The sequence below is a fragment of the Anomaloglossus baeobatrachus genome, chromosome 4 (assembly GCF_048569485.1).
Source record: "Anomaloglossus baeobatrachus isolate aAnoBae1 chromosome 4, aAnoBae1.hap1, whole genome shotgun sequence".
NCBI lineage: Eukaryota > Metazoa > Chordata > Amphibia > Anura > Aromobatidae > Anomaloglossus > Anomaloglossus baeobatrachus.
Window position 1 is genome coordinate 237,840,334 of NC_134356.1, and position 13,657 is coordinate 237,853,990.

General features: G+C 49.1%; 1 protein-coding gene across 3 annotated transcripts in view; it reads left to right on the top strand.

Moving 5' to 3' along the window:
* Positions 1-6,298: 6,298 nt before the first annotated feature.
* The window catches only part of TMPO (thymopoietin), a 43,762-nt gene continuing 36,403 nt past the window's right edge, over positions 6,299-13,657 (top strand). For 2 of the 3 annotated variants that reach the window (XM_075344746.1, XM_075344749.1), the window contains exon 1: positions 6,302-6,682. In XM_075344746.1, coding sequence (XP_075200861.1) covers positions 6,458-6,682 — 225 coding nt within the window. In that variant the 5' untranslated portion in view covers positions 6,302-6,457. Of the gene's footprint in view, positions 6,683-13,657 lie in introns of all 3 variants that reach the window. The other variant, XM_075344747.1, reaches the window with a different exon arrangement.

The following is a 13,657-nucleotide window of genomic DNA, read 5'->3' on the forward strand; positions in this document are numbered from 1 at the left end:
CCATCAAGGATCTTAAGATGGGTCGTCATTTCATCTTCCAACAAGACAACGACCCAAAGCACACAGCCAAGAAAACCAAGGCCTGGTTCAAGAGGGAAAAAATCAAGGTGTTGCAGTGGCCTAGTCAGTCTCCTGACCTTAACCCAATTGAAAACTTGTGGAAGGAGCTCAAGATTAAAGTCCACATGAGACACCCAAAGAACCTAGATAACTTGGAGAAGATCTGCATGGAGGAGTGGGCCAAGATAACTCCAGAGACCTGTGCCGGCCTGATCAGGTCTTATAAAAGACGATTATTAGCTGTAATTGCAAACAAGGGTTATTCCACAAAATATTAAACCTAGGGGTTGAATAATAATTGACCCACACTTTTATGTTGAAAATTTATTAAAATTTAACTGAGCAACATAACTTGTTGGTTTGTAAGATTTATGCATCTGTTAATAAATCCTGCTCTTGTTTGAAGTTTGCAGGCTCTAACTTATTTGCATCTTATCAAACCTGCTAAATCTGCAGGGGGTTGAATACTACTTGTAGGCACTGTATATACATATATACATACATATATATATATACAGTATTGGGTAAAATTGAGTTAAAGGGGTTATCCGGCTTCTTTGACATTTTTTTTATTATTTCCCTATTGGGCTACATTGGGGCAGGTAAGTAGATAGAGACCACTTACCTGCCCTGCTGTCAGCCCCTCTCCCCCGGCTCAGAGCGGTCATGTGACCGCTCCTGCCGCGATTTTGCTGCTTCCGGTCATTACATGTCAACATGGGCAGGGCCATGTTGACATGCAAATGTGGAACAGCATGTCGCCTCCCTGCTGGGCTGTACAGTGCGATGAGCCCCGCCCCCTTCCCTGCACCCTCCCACACATTCCCTCGCACCTCTTTTACTCTCCAGTAACCTCCCCCTGCACTGCTGTGGGGTCCGTGACCTGGGGCCGGGGCCTGGCGGCAGCTGCCGTGGTGTCAGCGCCAGCACCGGGCCCCTGCTCAGGATCACACATTCAAATGTACCGGCATCACAGATCACAGATGCCGGTACATTTGAAAGTGCTGATGAGAAGCAGCGCAGCGCAGCGCTGCTTCTCATCACTGTCTCTCCCGCTGTCTGTGCTCTCTTCAGTACAGCGATGATGTCACTACTGTGCTGATATGTCCAGAGCACAGACAGCGCGTGAACACGCAGGAGCGGCGGGGACCGAGGACGGGTGAGTATGTACTCCCTACATGTGTTCCCGATGGGGATGGGGATGGGGGGGGTTGCAGAGCCATATGTGTGCGTGTGCAGAGCCATATGTGTGCAGTGCAGAGCCATATGTGTGCGTGTGCAGAGCCATGTGTGTGCGTGTGCAGAGCCATATGTGTGCGTGTGCGGTGCAGAGCCATATGTGTGCGTGTGCGGTACAGAGCCATATGTGTGCGGTGCAGAGCCATATGTGTGCGTGTGCAGAGCCATGTGTGTGCGTGTGCGTGTGCAGAGCCATATGTGTGCGTGTGTGGTGCAGAGCCATATGTGTGCGTGTGCGGTACAGAGCCATATGTGTGCGTGTGCGGTGCAGAGCCATATGTGTGCGGTACAGAGCCATATGTGTGCGTGTGCGGTGCAGAGCCATATGTGTGCGTGTGCAGAGCCATATGTGTGCGTGTGCGGTGCAGAGCCATATGTGTGCGGTACAGAGCCATATGTGTGTGTGTGCGGTGCAGAGCCATATGTGTGCGTGTGCGGTGCAGAGCCATATGTGTGCGTGTGCGGTGCAGAGCCATATGTGTGCGGTACAGAGCCATATGTGTGCGGTGCAGAGCCATATGTGTGCGGTGCAGAGCCATATGTGTGCGTGTGCGGTGCAGAGCCATATGTGTGCGGTGCAGAGCCATATGTGTGCATGTGCGGTACAGAGCCATATGTGTGCGTGTGCAGAGCCATATGTGTGCGTGTGCGATGCAGAGCCATATGTGTGCGGTGCAGAGCCATATGTGTGTGTGTGCAGAGCCATATGTGTGCGTGTGCGGTGCAGAGCCATATGTGTGCGTGTGCAGAGCCATGTGTGTGCGTGTGCGGTGCAGAGCCATATGTGTGCGTGTGCGGTACAGAGCCATATGTGTGCGTGTGCAGTGCAGAGCCATATGTGTGCATGTGCAGAGCCATATGTGTGCGTGTGCGGTGCAGAGCCATATGTGTGCGTGTGCGGTACAGAGCCATATGTGTGCGTGTGCGGTGCAGAGCCATATGTGTGCATGTGCAGAGTCATATGTGTGCGTGTGCGGTACAGAGCCATATGTGTGCGTGTGCAGTGCCATATGTGTGCGTGTGCGGTGCAGAGCCATATGTGTGCGGTACAGAGCCATATGTGTGCGTGTGCAGTGCAGAGCCATATGTGTGCGTGTGCAGAGCCATAGGTGTGCGTGTGCGGTGCAGAGCCATACGTGTGCGGTACAGAGCCATATGTGTGCGGTGCAGAGCCATATGTGTGCGTGTGCAGAGCCATATGTGTCCGTGTGCGGTGCAGAGCCATATGTGTGCGGTGCAGAGCCATATGTGTGCGTGTGCAGAGCCATATGTGTGCGTGTGCGGTGCAGAGCCATATGTGTGCGGTACAGAGCCATATGTGTGCGTGTGCGGTGCAGAGCCATATGTGTGCGTGTGCAGAGCCATATGTGTGCGTGTGCGGTGCAGAGCCATATGTGTGCGGTGCAGAGCCATATGTGTGCGTGTGCAGAGCCATATGTGTGCGTGTGCGGTGCAGAGCCATATGTGTGTGTGTGCAGAGCCATATGTGTGCGTGTGCGGTGCAGAACCATATGTGTGCGGTGCAGAGCCATATATGTGCGGTGCAGAGCCATATGTGTGCGGTGCAGAGCCATATGTGTGCGTGTGCAGAACCATATGTGTGCGTGTGCGGTGCAGAACCATATGTGGGGCTGTTATTTGCAATGCTGTAGTGATAGCAGGTGAGGTGCTGGGGAAAAATACTGACAGGGAATGTGTGTGCAGGGGGCGGGCAGGGGGCGAAGCTGGACACTGGGGTGGGGCTGGATACTGAGGCTGGGTGGTGACAGCTCTGACTGAGGTTCAGCACAGGAAGTGGTCATGTTTGCTGGATCTGAATGTAAACAAGGTGCTGCAGAGAATAAAGGGATAATTCAAGAGGAACAAAAGTTAGAAAACAAAAAATAACAATGTAGGTGTGATTTATATGACAATACAGCACAGATAAACTCAAAAATGTTTGTTAAGCTAATGTCGGACAACTCCTTTAATTATATTAGTCCGGCCCTCTAAAAGGATCCCAAGTTCTCATGCGTCCCCATGAGAAATTTAATTGCCCACCCCTGATCTATCATGTACCTATCTAGTCCGCTATCTATCCATGTACTTATCGATCTCTCTCTATCTTTGTAGCTGAATAATCTGCTTCTGGTTTCTCTACTGCAATATACAGGTCAAGATTACCAAATCTTCCTATATCTTTCAATTGATGCAGTGGCTCAGTGGCAGAGCTGCTGCCTGTGGACACTGAGTTCATGCATTGGAGTCCCAGCTGTACCAGTAAACCAGAGCAGATAAGAATTTAATTTATGCATCAACTGCATTGCACTGAGGGGAGGAGCCGGGACAACAGCTTTGAGCAGCTCCGGACAGTCCTGCAATTGAGGACGGTTGGGAGGTATGTGATTGTGGGGGTTCCTGTACTATACCCCTGCCATTGGGAGGTATGCGATTGTGGGGGTTCCTGCACTGCACCCCTGCCGTTGCCGCTGGGTCTCCAGCTGATGTTACATGTTTGCTATCTACAAACTCATACCGGCATGAGGTATCATTATTGATATATCAATTTTCCAAAATTCTTAACACGGTAGTTAAAAAAAAAAGAAATGCAATTGCGCTTTTTTTTGCAGTTTCACAACACTTGGAAATATTTTCCAGTACAATATGGGGTAGAATGAATGGTGTCATTCAAAAGTACAAATCGTCCAGCACAAATAAGCCCTCATATGGTTATTTTGACAGGAAGTTAAAAAAAAACCTTATGGCTTTTGGATGAAGGGAAGGAAAAAAACAACGAAAAATCGCCTAGGGTGCGGTTAACCAGAGCAAAACGGAGGCTCTACCCCTTAATATTCCGCAGGCGCGGGTGTCCTCCTTGCGAGAAAATTACAACTATAAATGGAAAGATACATCCTTGACTTACTTGGGGATACAACTAACATCTAAGTATAAGCTCTTATATCAACATAACTATCCTAGATTATTTACTGAACTAAAAAGACTCCTACTCGATTGGAACAAGCTCCCACTGTCTATATTTGGAAGAATCTCCGCTGTCAAAATGTCTGTCATGCCAAAGCTGCTTTATTTATTTGAGACCCTTCCGGTGTGTGTACCATACAAAGAGTTACGCAATATACAGTCCATTATACTTCAATTCGTTTGGGCCCATAAAAGACATAGAATTAAAAAAATGACTTTGCTTGACAGTAGACTGAGGGGAGGATTGGAGGTCCCTGATATAACTAAATATTACTGGGCAGTATACTTACGTCACATCCCTGCATGGTCTAATTGCTGTGCTTTCTCTAGATGGATGGAAATAGAGAAGCTATGGCTAGCCCCAACACATCACAACTCTTATCTCTGGGGTACCTCATCTAATAAGCCTGACCCACATACCCTGGACCCTATAGCCTTCACTAAAAATTTCCACTTAAATCTGAACGCTCTCTTTTGACTTCCTTTCTTTTTAACCCCAAGATGCCAGATGGTATGCAAGGTGATATGACTAAGACATGGTTCGAAAGGAAGCTCTTTTGTTTTGCTGACATAGTAGACGCACACTCCAGGGTCCTTCTCCCTTATGCCACCATATCAACTAATTTTAATCTCCCTGGCAACTCCCAATATCGGTACCTACAAGTTAAGCTGGTGTCACACACAGCGACAACGACAACGACGTCGCTGCTACGTCACCATTTTCTGTGACGTTGCAGCGACGTCCCGTCGCTGTCGCTATGTGTGACATCCAGCAACGACCTGGCCCCTGCTGTGAGGTCGCCGGTCGTTGCTGAATGTCCAGCTTCATTTTTTGGTCGTCACTCTCCCGCTGTGATGCATACATCGCTGTGTGTGACAGCGAGAGAGCGACGAAATGAAGCGAGCAGGGAGCAGGAGCCGGCGTCTGGCAGCTGCGGTAAGCTGTAACCAGCGTAAACATCGGGTAACCAAGGGAAGACCTTTCCCTGGTTACCCGATATTTACCTTCGTTACCAGCCTCTGCTCTTGCTGCCAGTGCCGGCTCCTGCTCTGTGCACATGTGGCTGCAGTACACATCAGGTAATTAACCCGATGTGTACTGTAGCAAGGAGCCAGCGCTAAGCAGTGCGCGCGGCTCCCTGCTCTCTGCACTGTGACATGTAGCTGCAGCACACATCGGGTTAATTAACCCGATGTGTACTGTACCTAGGAGAGCAAGGAGCCAGCGCTAAGCGCGGCTCCCTGCTCTCTGCATATGTAGCACAGCGACGTTATGATCGCTGCTTCTGCTGTGTTTGACAGCTAAGCAGCGATCATAACAGCGACTTACAAGGTCGCTGTTACGTCACCGAAAATGGTGACGTAACAGCGACGTCATTGTCGCTGTCGCTTAGTGTGAACCCAGCTTTAGACACCTGATGCACTCCTTTTTCCTCCCTAGAAGTCTCTACCCCTACACTCTTTGAAAGTTTATGCAGAGCTGGGGTCTCCACCAAGGGCCTTATTTTGGACATATATCTCATTTTAATTACTCCCTACCCGGAAGACAAGCCAAATCATACATATATGAGTAAATGGGAGGATTTCCTTGGTGAGACCATTCCTTTATCCTCATAATCGCATGTTTTCCCTTATTTTTACATGAATGGCATGGTGTCCCTTACTTTTTTCCCATATGAATGGCATGTTTTCCCATACTTTTACCTCATGAATTGCATGTTTTCCCTTAGTTTTTTACCTCATAATCGCATGTTTTCCCTTATTTTTACATGAATGGCACGGTTACTATCTCTTAGCTTAGTGCTGCGCTTTACAATCACGTTCCCCTCATTGCAGACAGATAACAGTCTGGTCTGTGTAGCGCACCGCCCTCAGTCAGGGGGCCTGGCAGCACAAAGGAAGCTCGGCCCCTCTACTGAGCTGTCCTAGGGACTCTAATCTGTGAAAGGCCGCGTTGTGATGTCTTTTTTTTAAAGGCCGCCCACAACCAATCCCCGGTCGCCTTGCTTTACCCGCTAGCCAATCCCAGCGCGTGTTATTGTTTGGCATCCCGCTTTTCGTCGCGCACACTGCGGCCGTTACTAGCTTGCAACCTGTTTCCGTTCTCAGCGCTGCACTATTGATATCCTTTTGTCAGGGAGGGGACTGGCGGCAGGTCCTGTGGCGGCTGGACGGTGGTAGCCTGCGTGAGCGCGCCATGTCAGAGTATTTGCAAGACCCGTCAGTTCTCACCAAAGAGAAGCTGAAGAACGAGCTCATCGCCAATAATGTGGTTCTTCCGAGTGGGGAGCAGCGCAAGGACGTGTATGTGCAGCTGTACCGCGTGCACCTGAGCTCCCGCAACCGCGCCACCCCGGAATTCTCCAGTGACGAGGAGAGGGAGTCCACACCAGTACGAGGCCGGGGCCGGCCGCCGGGACGGGTGAGCGCTGGGTAGAGGGCCGGGGCCAGGTTGGATGAATGAGGCCCTAATGAGTGAGAATGGATACACTGCCACTTTCCGGTCAGGCCTCTTCATGAATATTCCATGAGGGCGTCATGGCGAGCTACAGCAGTAACTGATCCCAGCTGTGTGGTGTTAGGTAGCGGTCGGATACACCGCAGCCTCCTGTGACCCAGCTGCACATCGCCTCAGGGACTGTCTGCGCTTCTCCCGCCGCAGCGCCACCTGGAGGAGCTGACTGGCCGCTTCCCGCCTTTTTTCTTGGTATAAGGGTATGTGCGCACGTTGCTTTTTACCTGCTTTTTACCTGCTTTTTTGCTGCTTTTTCTTCTGCGCTGTTTAATGCCAAAATGGATGTGTTCTTCTATTCAAGCAAAGTCTATGGGAATTTGAATTTCTTCTTCACACTATGTTGTTCAAAATGCTGCCTTTTTGTGGCAGAACTTTGGTCAAAAACTCAGCTTTGCAGTGCAAAACCCAAATGGCAAAAACAATTGACATGTTGCTTCTTTGAAAAGCTGAGTTTTTGACCAAAGGTCTGCCACAAAAAGGCAGCATTTTGAACAACATAGTGTGAACAAGAAACCCAAATTCCCATAGACTTTGCTTGAATAGAAGAACACATCCATTTTGGCATTAAACAGCGCAGAAGAAAAAGCAGCAAAAAAGCAGGTAAAAAGCAGGTAAAAAGCAACGTGCGCACATACCCTTAGTGTCTTCAGCTTTTGAATCAGCAGTCATGGTTTACATGCGCTCAGCCTGTCACGCCCAGTCTTCACTTTCATTCCCCCACACAACCTATGTAGCCCTCCGGTATATTGTACAAAGCTGTTATCACTTGCAGATGTTTCTATGGTTGCAGAGGGATGTAGACATCTTTATGAAGTTCGTCCCCTGTGAACCTAATTTCAAGGGCACATGGTACTAACCGCAATCAAGCCATGGATTAATATGAGGTTCACTAATGTTAATTTTTTTCATTTATCTATTTGAGAAGCATAAACTGACAAATAGCCAAGTACATCAAGAGCGGAATATGGCTATGTTCACACGTGGCATCTTTTTGCCAGTGCATCTTGAGTGCTTAAAAAATGCACTAAAACGCATTGTGTTTTTACACAATGCGTTTTTAGCCAATCTATTGACTGGAAGGGCTCAAACGCTGCAAAAATAGACATGTTGCATCTTCAAAAACACAGCCAAGATGCAGCCAACAAAAGATGCCCAGTGTGGACAGCAATATAGAAATCTCATAGACTTTGCTGGGGGGAAGGCAATGCATGCATTTTGGTGCATCTTTGTGATGTCAAAAACGCACAAAAGTAGCCCTGTGTGAACTTAGGAGTACTTTGCACGTTGCGACAGAGCTACTGCGATATCGTCGGGGTCAAATCGAAAGTGACGCACATCCGGTGCCGGTAACGACGTCGCAATGTGTAAAGGCTAGATGCTTGATGAACTATCGCAAAAGCGTCGAAAATCAGTGATCTGTGTAGTGTCCGTCATTTTCATAATGTCACACCAATAGGAGATACGATGTTGTTCCTCGTTCCTGCGGCAGCACACATCGCTGTGTATGAAGCCGCAGGAGCGAGGGACATCTCCTTACCTGCCTCCACCGGCTATGCGGAAGGAAGGAGGTGGGTGGGATGTTTACATCCCGCTCATCTCCGCCCCTCCGCTTCTATTGGCCGTGTGACGTCGCTGTGATGACGCACGACCCGCCCCCTTTGGAAGGAGGCGGGTTGCCGGCCAGAGTGACGTCGCAGGGCAGGAGAGTGCGTGTGAAGCTGCCGTAGAGATAATGTTCGCTACGGCAGCAATCACAAGATATCGCATGTGCAACAAGGGCGGGTACTATTGCGCTCAGCATCGCTAGCCGATGCTAGCGATGTCGCAATATGGAAAGTACTCCTTAGGCTGGTTTCACACTACGTTTATTTAACATCCGTCCATAACGTTTTTTTAGCGGAAAAGCGGATCCAGTGCAAATGCGTTTTCATTTCAATGCATTTGCAATGGACTCGCGTTAACATGCGTTCACCTGCGTTTGCGTGCATTATAGTGAGGATCCAGAGACTTGCAGTTTTTTAACATGTTTCAAAAACGCTACTTGTAGCGTTTTTGAGCTGCGTCCAAATACTGCAAATCACTGGATCCTGACTAAACAGCACGCAAACGCAGGTGAACGCTGGCGTGCTGATAGACAGGATCCTGCTTTTGTACTGAGCATGCCCAGAAAGTACTGAGCATGCCCAGAACCAGTCTCGCGTGATCTGTCTATCTCTCCTCTTCCCTCCCTCACCCTCTCTATCTCTATCTCTGTCTTTCCCCCTTCCTCCCCTTCCTCTCTCCCACCTGAGAGCTGCGGACACTCGTAACCAAGGTAAATATCGGGTAACCACTTCTCTTAGTTACCCGATGTTTATGTTGGTAACGTGTGCAGGCAGCCCTGCTCCTAGCAGCTGCAGACACTCGTAACCAAGATAAATATCGGGTATCCAAGGCCGATGTTTACCTTGGTTACCAGCGTCTGCAGCTGTCAGAAGCCGGCTCCCAGTCTAGTTCCCCTCACTCCCGATCACATGACTCCAATGCCCGCCCCTAAACATCCAGTGACAGGATCCTGCAAAATAACAGATGCGTTTGCATACGTTTTTTGTTGTAAAAGCAGGATCCGTATTTCCGCTAAAATAACGTTAAGGACGGATGTTAAATAAACGTAGTGTGAAACCAGCCTTAGCCTAAATTAGACTATGGTCACACTGCATTTTTGGTGCGTTTTTTAGGTCACAAAGATGCCCCTAAATACATGCATTTCCTTCCCCCAGCAAAGTCTGAGATTTCTATTTTGCTGTCTACACTGGGCATCTTTTCTTGGCTGTGTTTTTGAAGATGCAGCATGTCAATTCTTTTTGCTTTTTTTCCAGCGGTTTTGAGCCCTTCCACTCAATAGCTTTAACTTAAACACATTAGGCAAAATGCGGTAAAAAGTGGCAAAAATACATGCTTTTTTTTTATGGGTTTTTGCCGCGGGTACATTATTTGTGCATGTTATTTTTTTTCTCCAGGCAAAAACGCATCTTTGTGGTTAGAAAAGATGCAGTGTGTGAACATGGCCTCATTTTATTATTTTTTTTTACTACTATTATTGATTTTTTTTTTTTTTTTTTAGTTAAAAAGAGTAAACGTTTTCCATGTAGAACGTTTTGGGTTCTTTTAAAAATAAAAAAGACCCGCTTATATAACTTATGCAATGGATTACTTATTCTGTTTTGTTTTACAACGGAACATGCATACAATGTCCAAATGGACGTGTGAACAGAGACTGAGATGTGAGATCCGTTGGTGCATCACTTTGGATTATTTTCTTGTTGCATCAACACCTAAAACTAATCACAACATTGATGGACTGATCATGAATCACAGACCTGTTACTACTTTGTCATGGTTGTCATTATGAGTTTGTGTTGTAGAAGTGGCTGGTGGTGTAGCCAAAGCTAAAACGGCTAAGCTGCTTCAGGAAGGCAGACCACTGTTTTTTCCTGAAGCTGATTTCTTTAGATAGTTTCTGCAATTTCACCGGCGTCCCTCTGTGCACATACAATACTTCTGTCTTTTACCCTGCTGCTATAGTCAGAAGTGAATAGTCTTTGGTAAGACAATCTCCTGTAAATGAATATATGTTAAATTGGATTGGACCATAAACATTTTATGATCTATTCACATATTTGGTGATAAGTGTATGATCTCTGAGATTACCAAGAATCTGAAGAACAGTCTGGTGGCTATGTCCTAATGGTATAATGGTCACATGAGCACTACTGATCTATTCGGTGGCTATGGGACTGACAGTTGATTGCTGTACTCTTAGGCTGCTATCACACTACGGTTTTTTTAACATGCGTCATGAACGTTTTTTTGCTGTAGAAGTGGATCCTGTTTTTACAAAGAAAAACGCATGCAAACGCATGTTATTTTGCAGGATCCTGTCACTTGAAGTTTATGGGCGGGTATTGAAGTCATGTGATCGGGAGTGAAGGGAACTGAACGTAATAGACTGGGAGCCGGCATCTGACAGCTGCGGACACTAAGCGAAGTGCTTTGCCTGGATACCCGATATTTACCTTGGTTACGAGCGTCCGCAGCTGCTAGGAGCCGGGCTCCCTGCACACGTAACAAAGGTAAACATCGGGTAACTAAGCGAGGCGCTTTGCTTGGTTACCCGATATTTACTTTGGTTACGAGCGTCCGCCGCTCTCAGGCGGAGGAGAGAGAGGGGGAGAGAGAGACTGGTCACGCCAGGCTGGTTTCTGAGCATGCTCAGTAGAACAAGCAGGATCCTGTCTATCAGCATGCCAGCGTTCACATGTGTTTGCGTACAGTATAGTCAGGATCCAGTGAAAAAACGTATTTGGAAGCAGCTCAAAAACGCTACAAGTAGCGGTTTTGAAAAAAGTTAAACTGCAAGTTGCTGGATCCTCACTATAACGCATGCAAACGCATGTTGACGCGAGTCCATTGCAAATGCATTGAAATGAAAACGCATTTGCACTGGATCCGTTTTTTCCCTGCCGCCCATGACAGCACCACATGAGAGATAGGTTCCGCCCACATCAGGACAGGAAACCCACTGATAAAAAGGCGGTACCTCTCCTCCACATCAGTTTGGTTTCCTGTCCTGGTATGGACAACCCATTGCTGTCCCAGGTCCGACCCGGTGTGGAAGCCTGGTACTTACCTGAAGCCGGTGCTCGGGCCTGGCTGCACCCCCCCTCGGTCTCAGACCTCTGCGGCGGTGAGGCGCGGGCCTGGAGCAGGAGCTCGGCCCGGCGTCGCTCCAGGGATGTGCGCACTCACGGCGGCCGCTGGAAGGCTTGTCCCTGCTGTGCAGCACGCTGGAGTGAAGCAGGACGCTCCGGCCGGAAGTGACACGATTCCATGGTGACGTGCGCAATGCGACCAGGAAGTGACTGGTGTGCGCATGCGCACTAGGATCCAAGATGGCGGCGCCCATGTACCGAGGGATCTCTGTTTCAAATATGACCGGCGCTTGGGACTGGTGAGTTTTTTCTCCTCCATTGTTACCATTATGGCAGGAGATTCACCCCGCAGCAAGGAGCAGCGCAAGGAGTCGCCACAGCGTGGCTCGGAACGCGGCTCTGCGGATCGTTCCCGGAAGGCTGTATCCAGTCCAGGCAGCGTTCGGTCGGTGGGTCCCAAGAGGTCCAAGGGAGATAAGAATCCGCCTCCTGATCCGGTATTGCCAGGAGTCGTGGGGGTGAGTGGACTTCGTGGTCTTCCATGTTTCTAAGTCCCCGTTTCCATGTCCCCTCTCTTGTTAAGTACCGAAAAAATGTGCCTCCAAGCAGCGTCACAAGGAATGTGCCATATGCCAATCCTCCCTGTCTTCTGATTACACCAAGGCCCTGTGTGCAGGCTGTATCCAACAGACCCTACTCAAAGAGGGGCCTGGGTTCTCATCTGAATTGCGTTCCATTATCAGAGCAGAAGTGCAGGAGTCCCTTAAATCCCTTAAGGGGGGCAAGAGGCGCAAGAAATCCCGTCATCCTAAGCTGTCTACTCCCGATACCTCGGCGGGTTCGGCTCATGACTCTCGGTCATCAGGCTCCTCGGGATCCTCCCCCTCCGATTCTGACTCCTCTTCCTCTTCCGATGAAGGTGGTCGTCCTTGTTTCCCTACGGCAGACGTAGGACCTTTGGTGAAGGCGGTACGTTCGACCATGGGCATCGTGGACCCCAGGGGGCCCGAATCTACCCAGGATGTCATGTTTGGGGGCTTGGATTCCAGGAAGCGTAAGGGGTTTTCCCATTCCCCAGAAGGTTCAAAGTCTCATTGCTGACCAGTGGAAAAAAGTGGACAAAAGGTTGAATCTTAGCTCTTCCCTTAAAAGGAAGTACCCTGTGGATGGGGAAGCGTCTACCTCCTGGGATAGAACCCCGAAAATTGATGTCGCTATTGCCAAGGCGTCTCGCTCCACTACCTTGCCGTTTGAGGACTTGGGGTCCCTTAAGGATCAGCTGGATAGGAAGGCTGATGGTTTTCTGAGAGGTACATGGGAGTCTACGGCAGGTGGCTTGCGCCCTGCCGTGACCAGCGCCTGTGTTGCCCGGTCTTTAATGGTGTGGCTTCAGCAGTTGGAAGACCAGTTGCGCAATGACACTCCAAGGAAAGATATTATCTCGTCCTTGCCCTTAATACAGGGTGCTGCTGCCTTTATGGCTGATGCCTCGGTTGATTCTTTAAGACTATTTGCCAGGTCGGCGGCGCTTTCCAATTCCGCGCGTCGGGCCCTCTGGCTGAAAACTTGGAAGGGTGATGTCCAATCCAAGGGGCGACTATGCAGCATGCCTTGTGAAGGTGCCTATCTTTTTGGCTCTGGCCTGGACGACCTCCTCACTAAGGCATCCGATAAGAAACCGGGGTTTCCAGTTTTTCCGGTGGCGTCCTCTCGCAGCCGGCCCTTTCGGAGACGTCAGTTTTTCCGCAAAGAAGTCTCAAAAACCGCAAGATCAGTGGAAGGACCGTAGAAAGAATACCTCGGGCTTTCTCTTTGGCAAGCACTCCGATAATAAGCCCAAACCCTCTCAATGACGCCTGTCATCAGGTAGGGGGCCGGCTGTCCCTCTTCCTCCATGCATGGCAGGAAATCTCCTCCAACAAGTGGCTCCTTCAGATTGTGGCGGAAGGGTTAAAATTGGACTTCCGTTCACCCCCTCGGGGGTCTCTAATAATAACATCCTTGCGGTCCCCAGAGCGGCAGATGGCCTTGGAAGTAGAAGTGCTGACTCTCCTCTCGAGGAAAGTCATTCAGGAGGTCCCCATAGGTCAAGAAGGGGACGGCTTTTACTCCACTCTGTTTCTGGTTCGGAAGCCGGACTCCACCTTCCGCACCATCTTCAACCTGAGAAGCTTGAATTTGCATCTGGTGC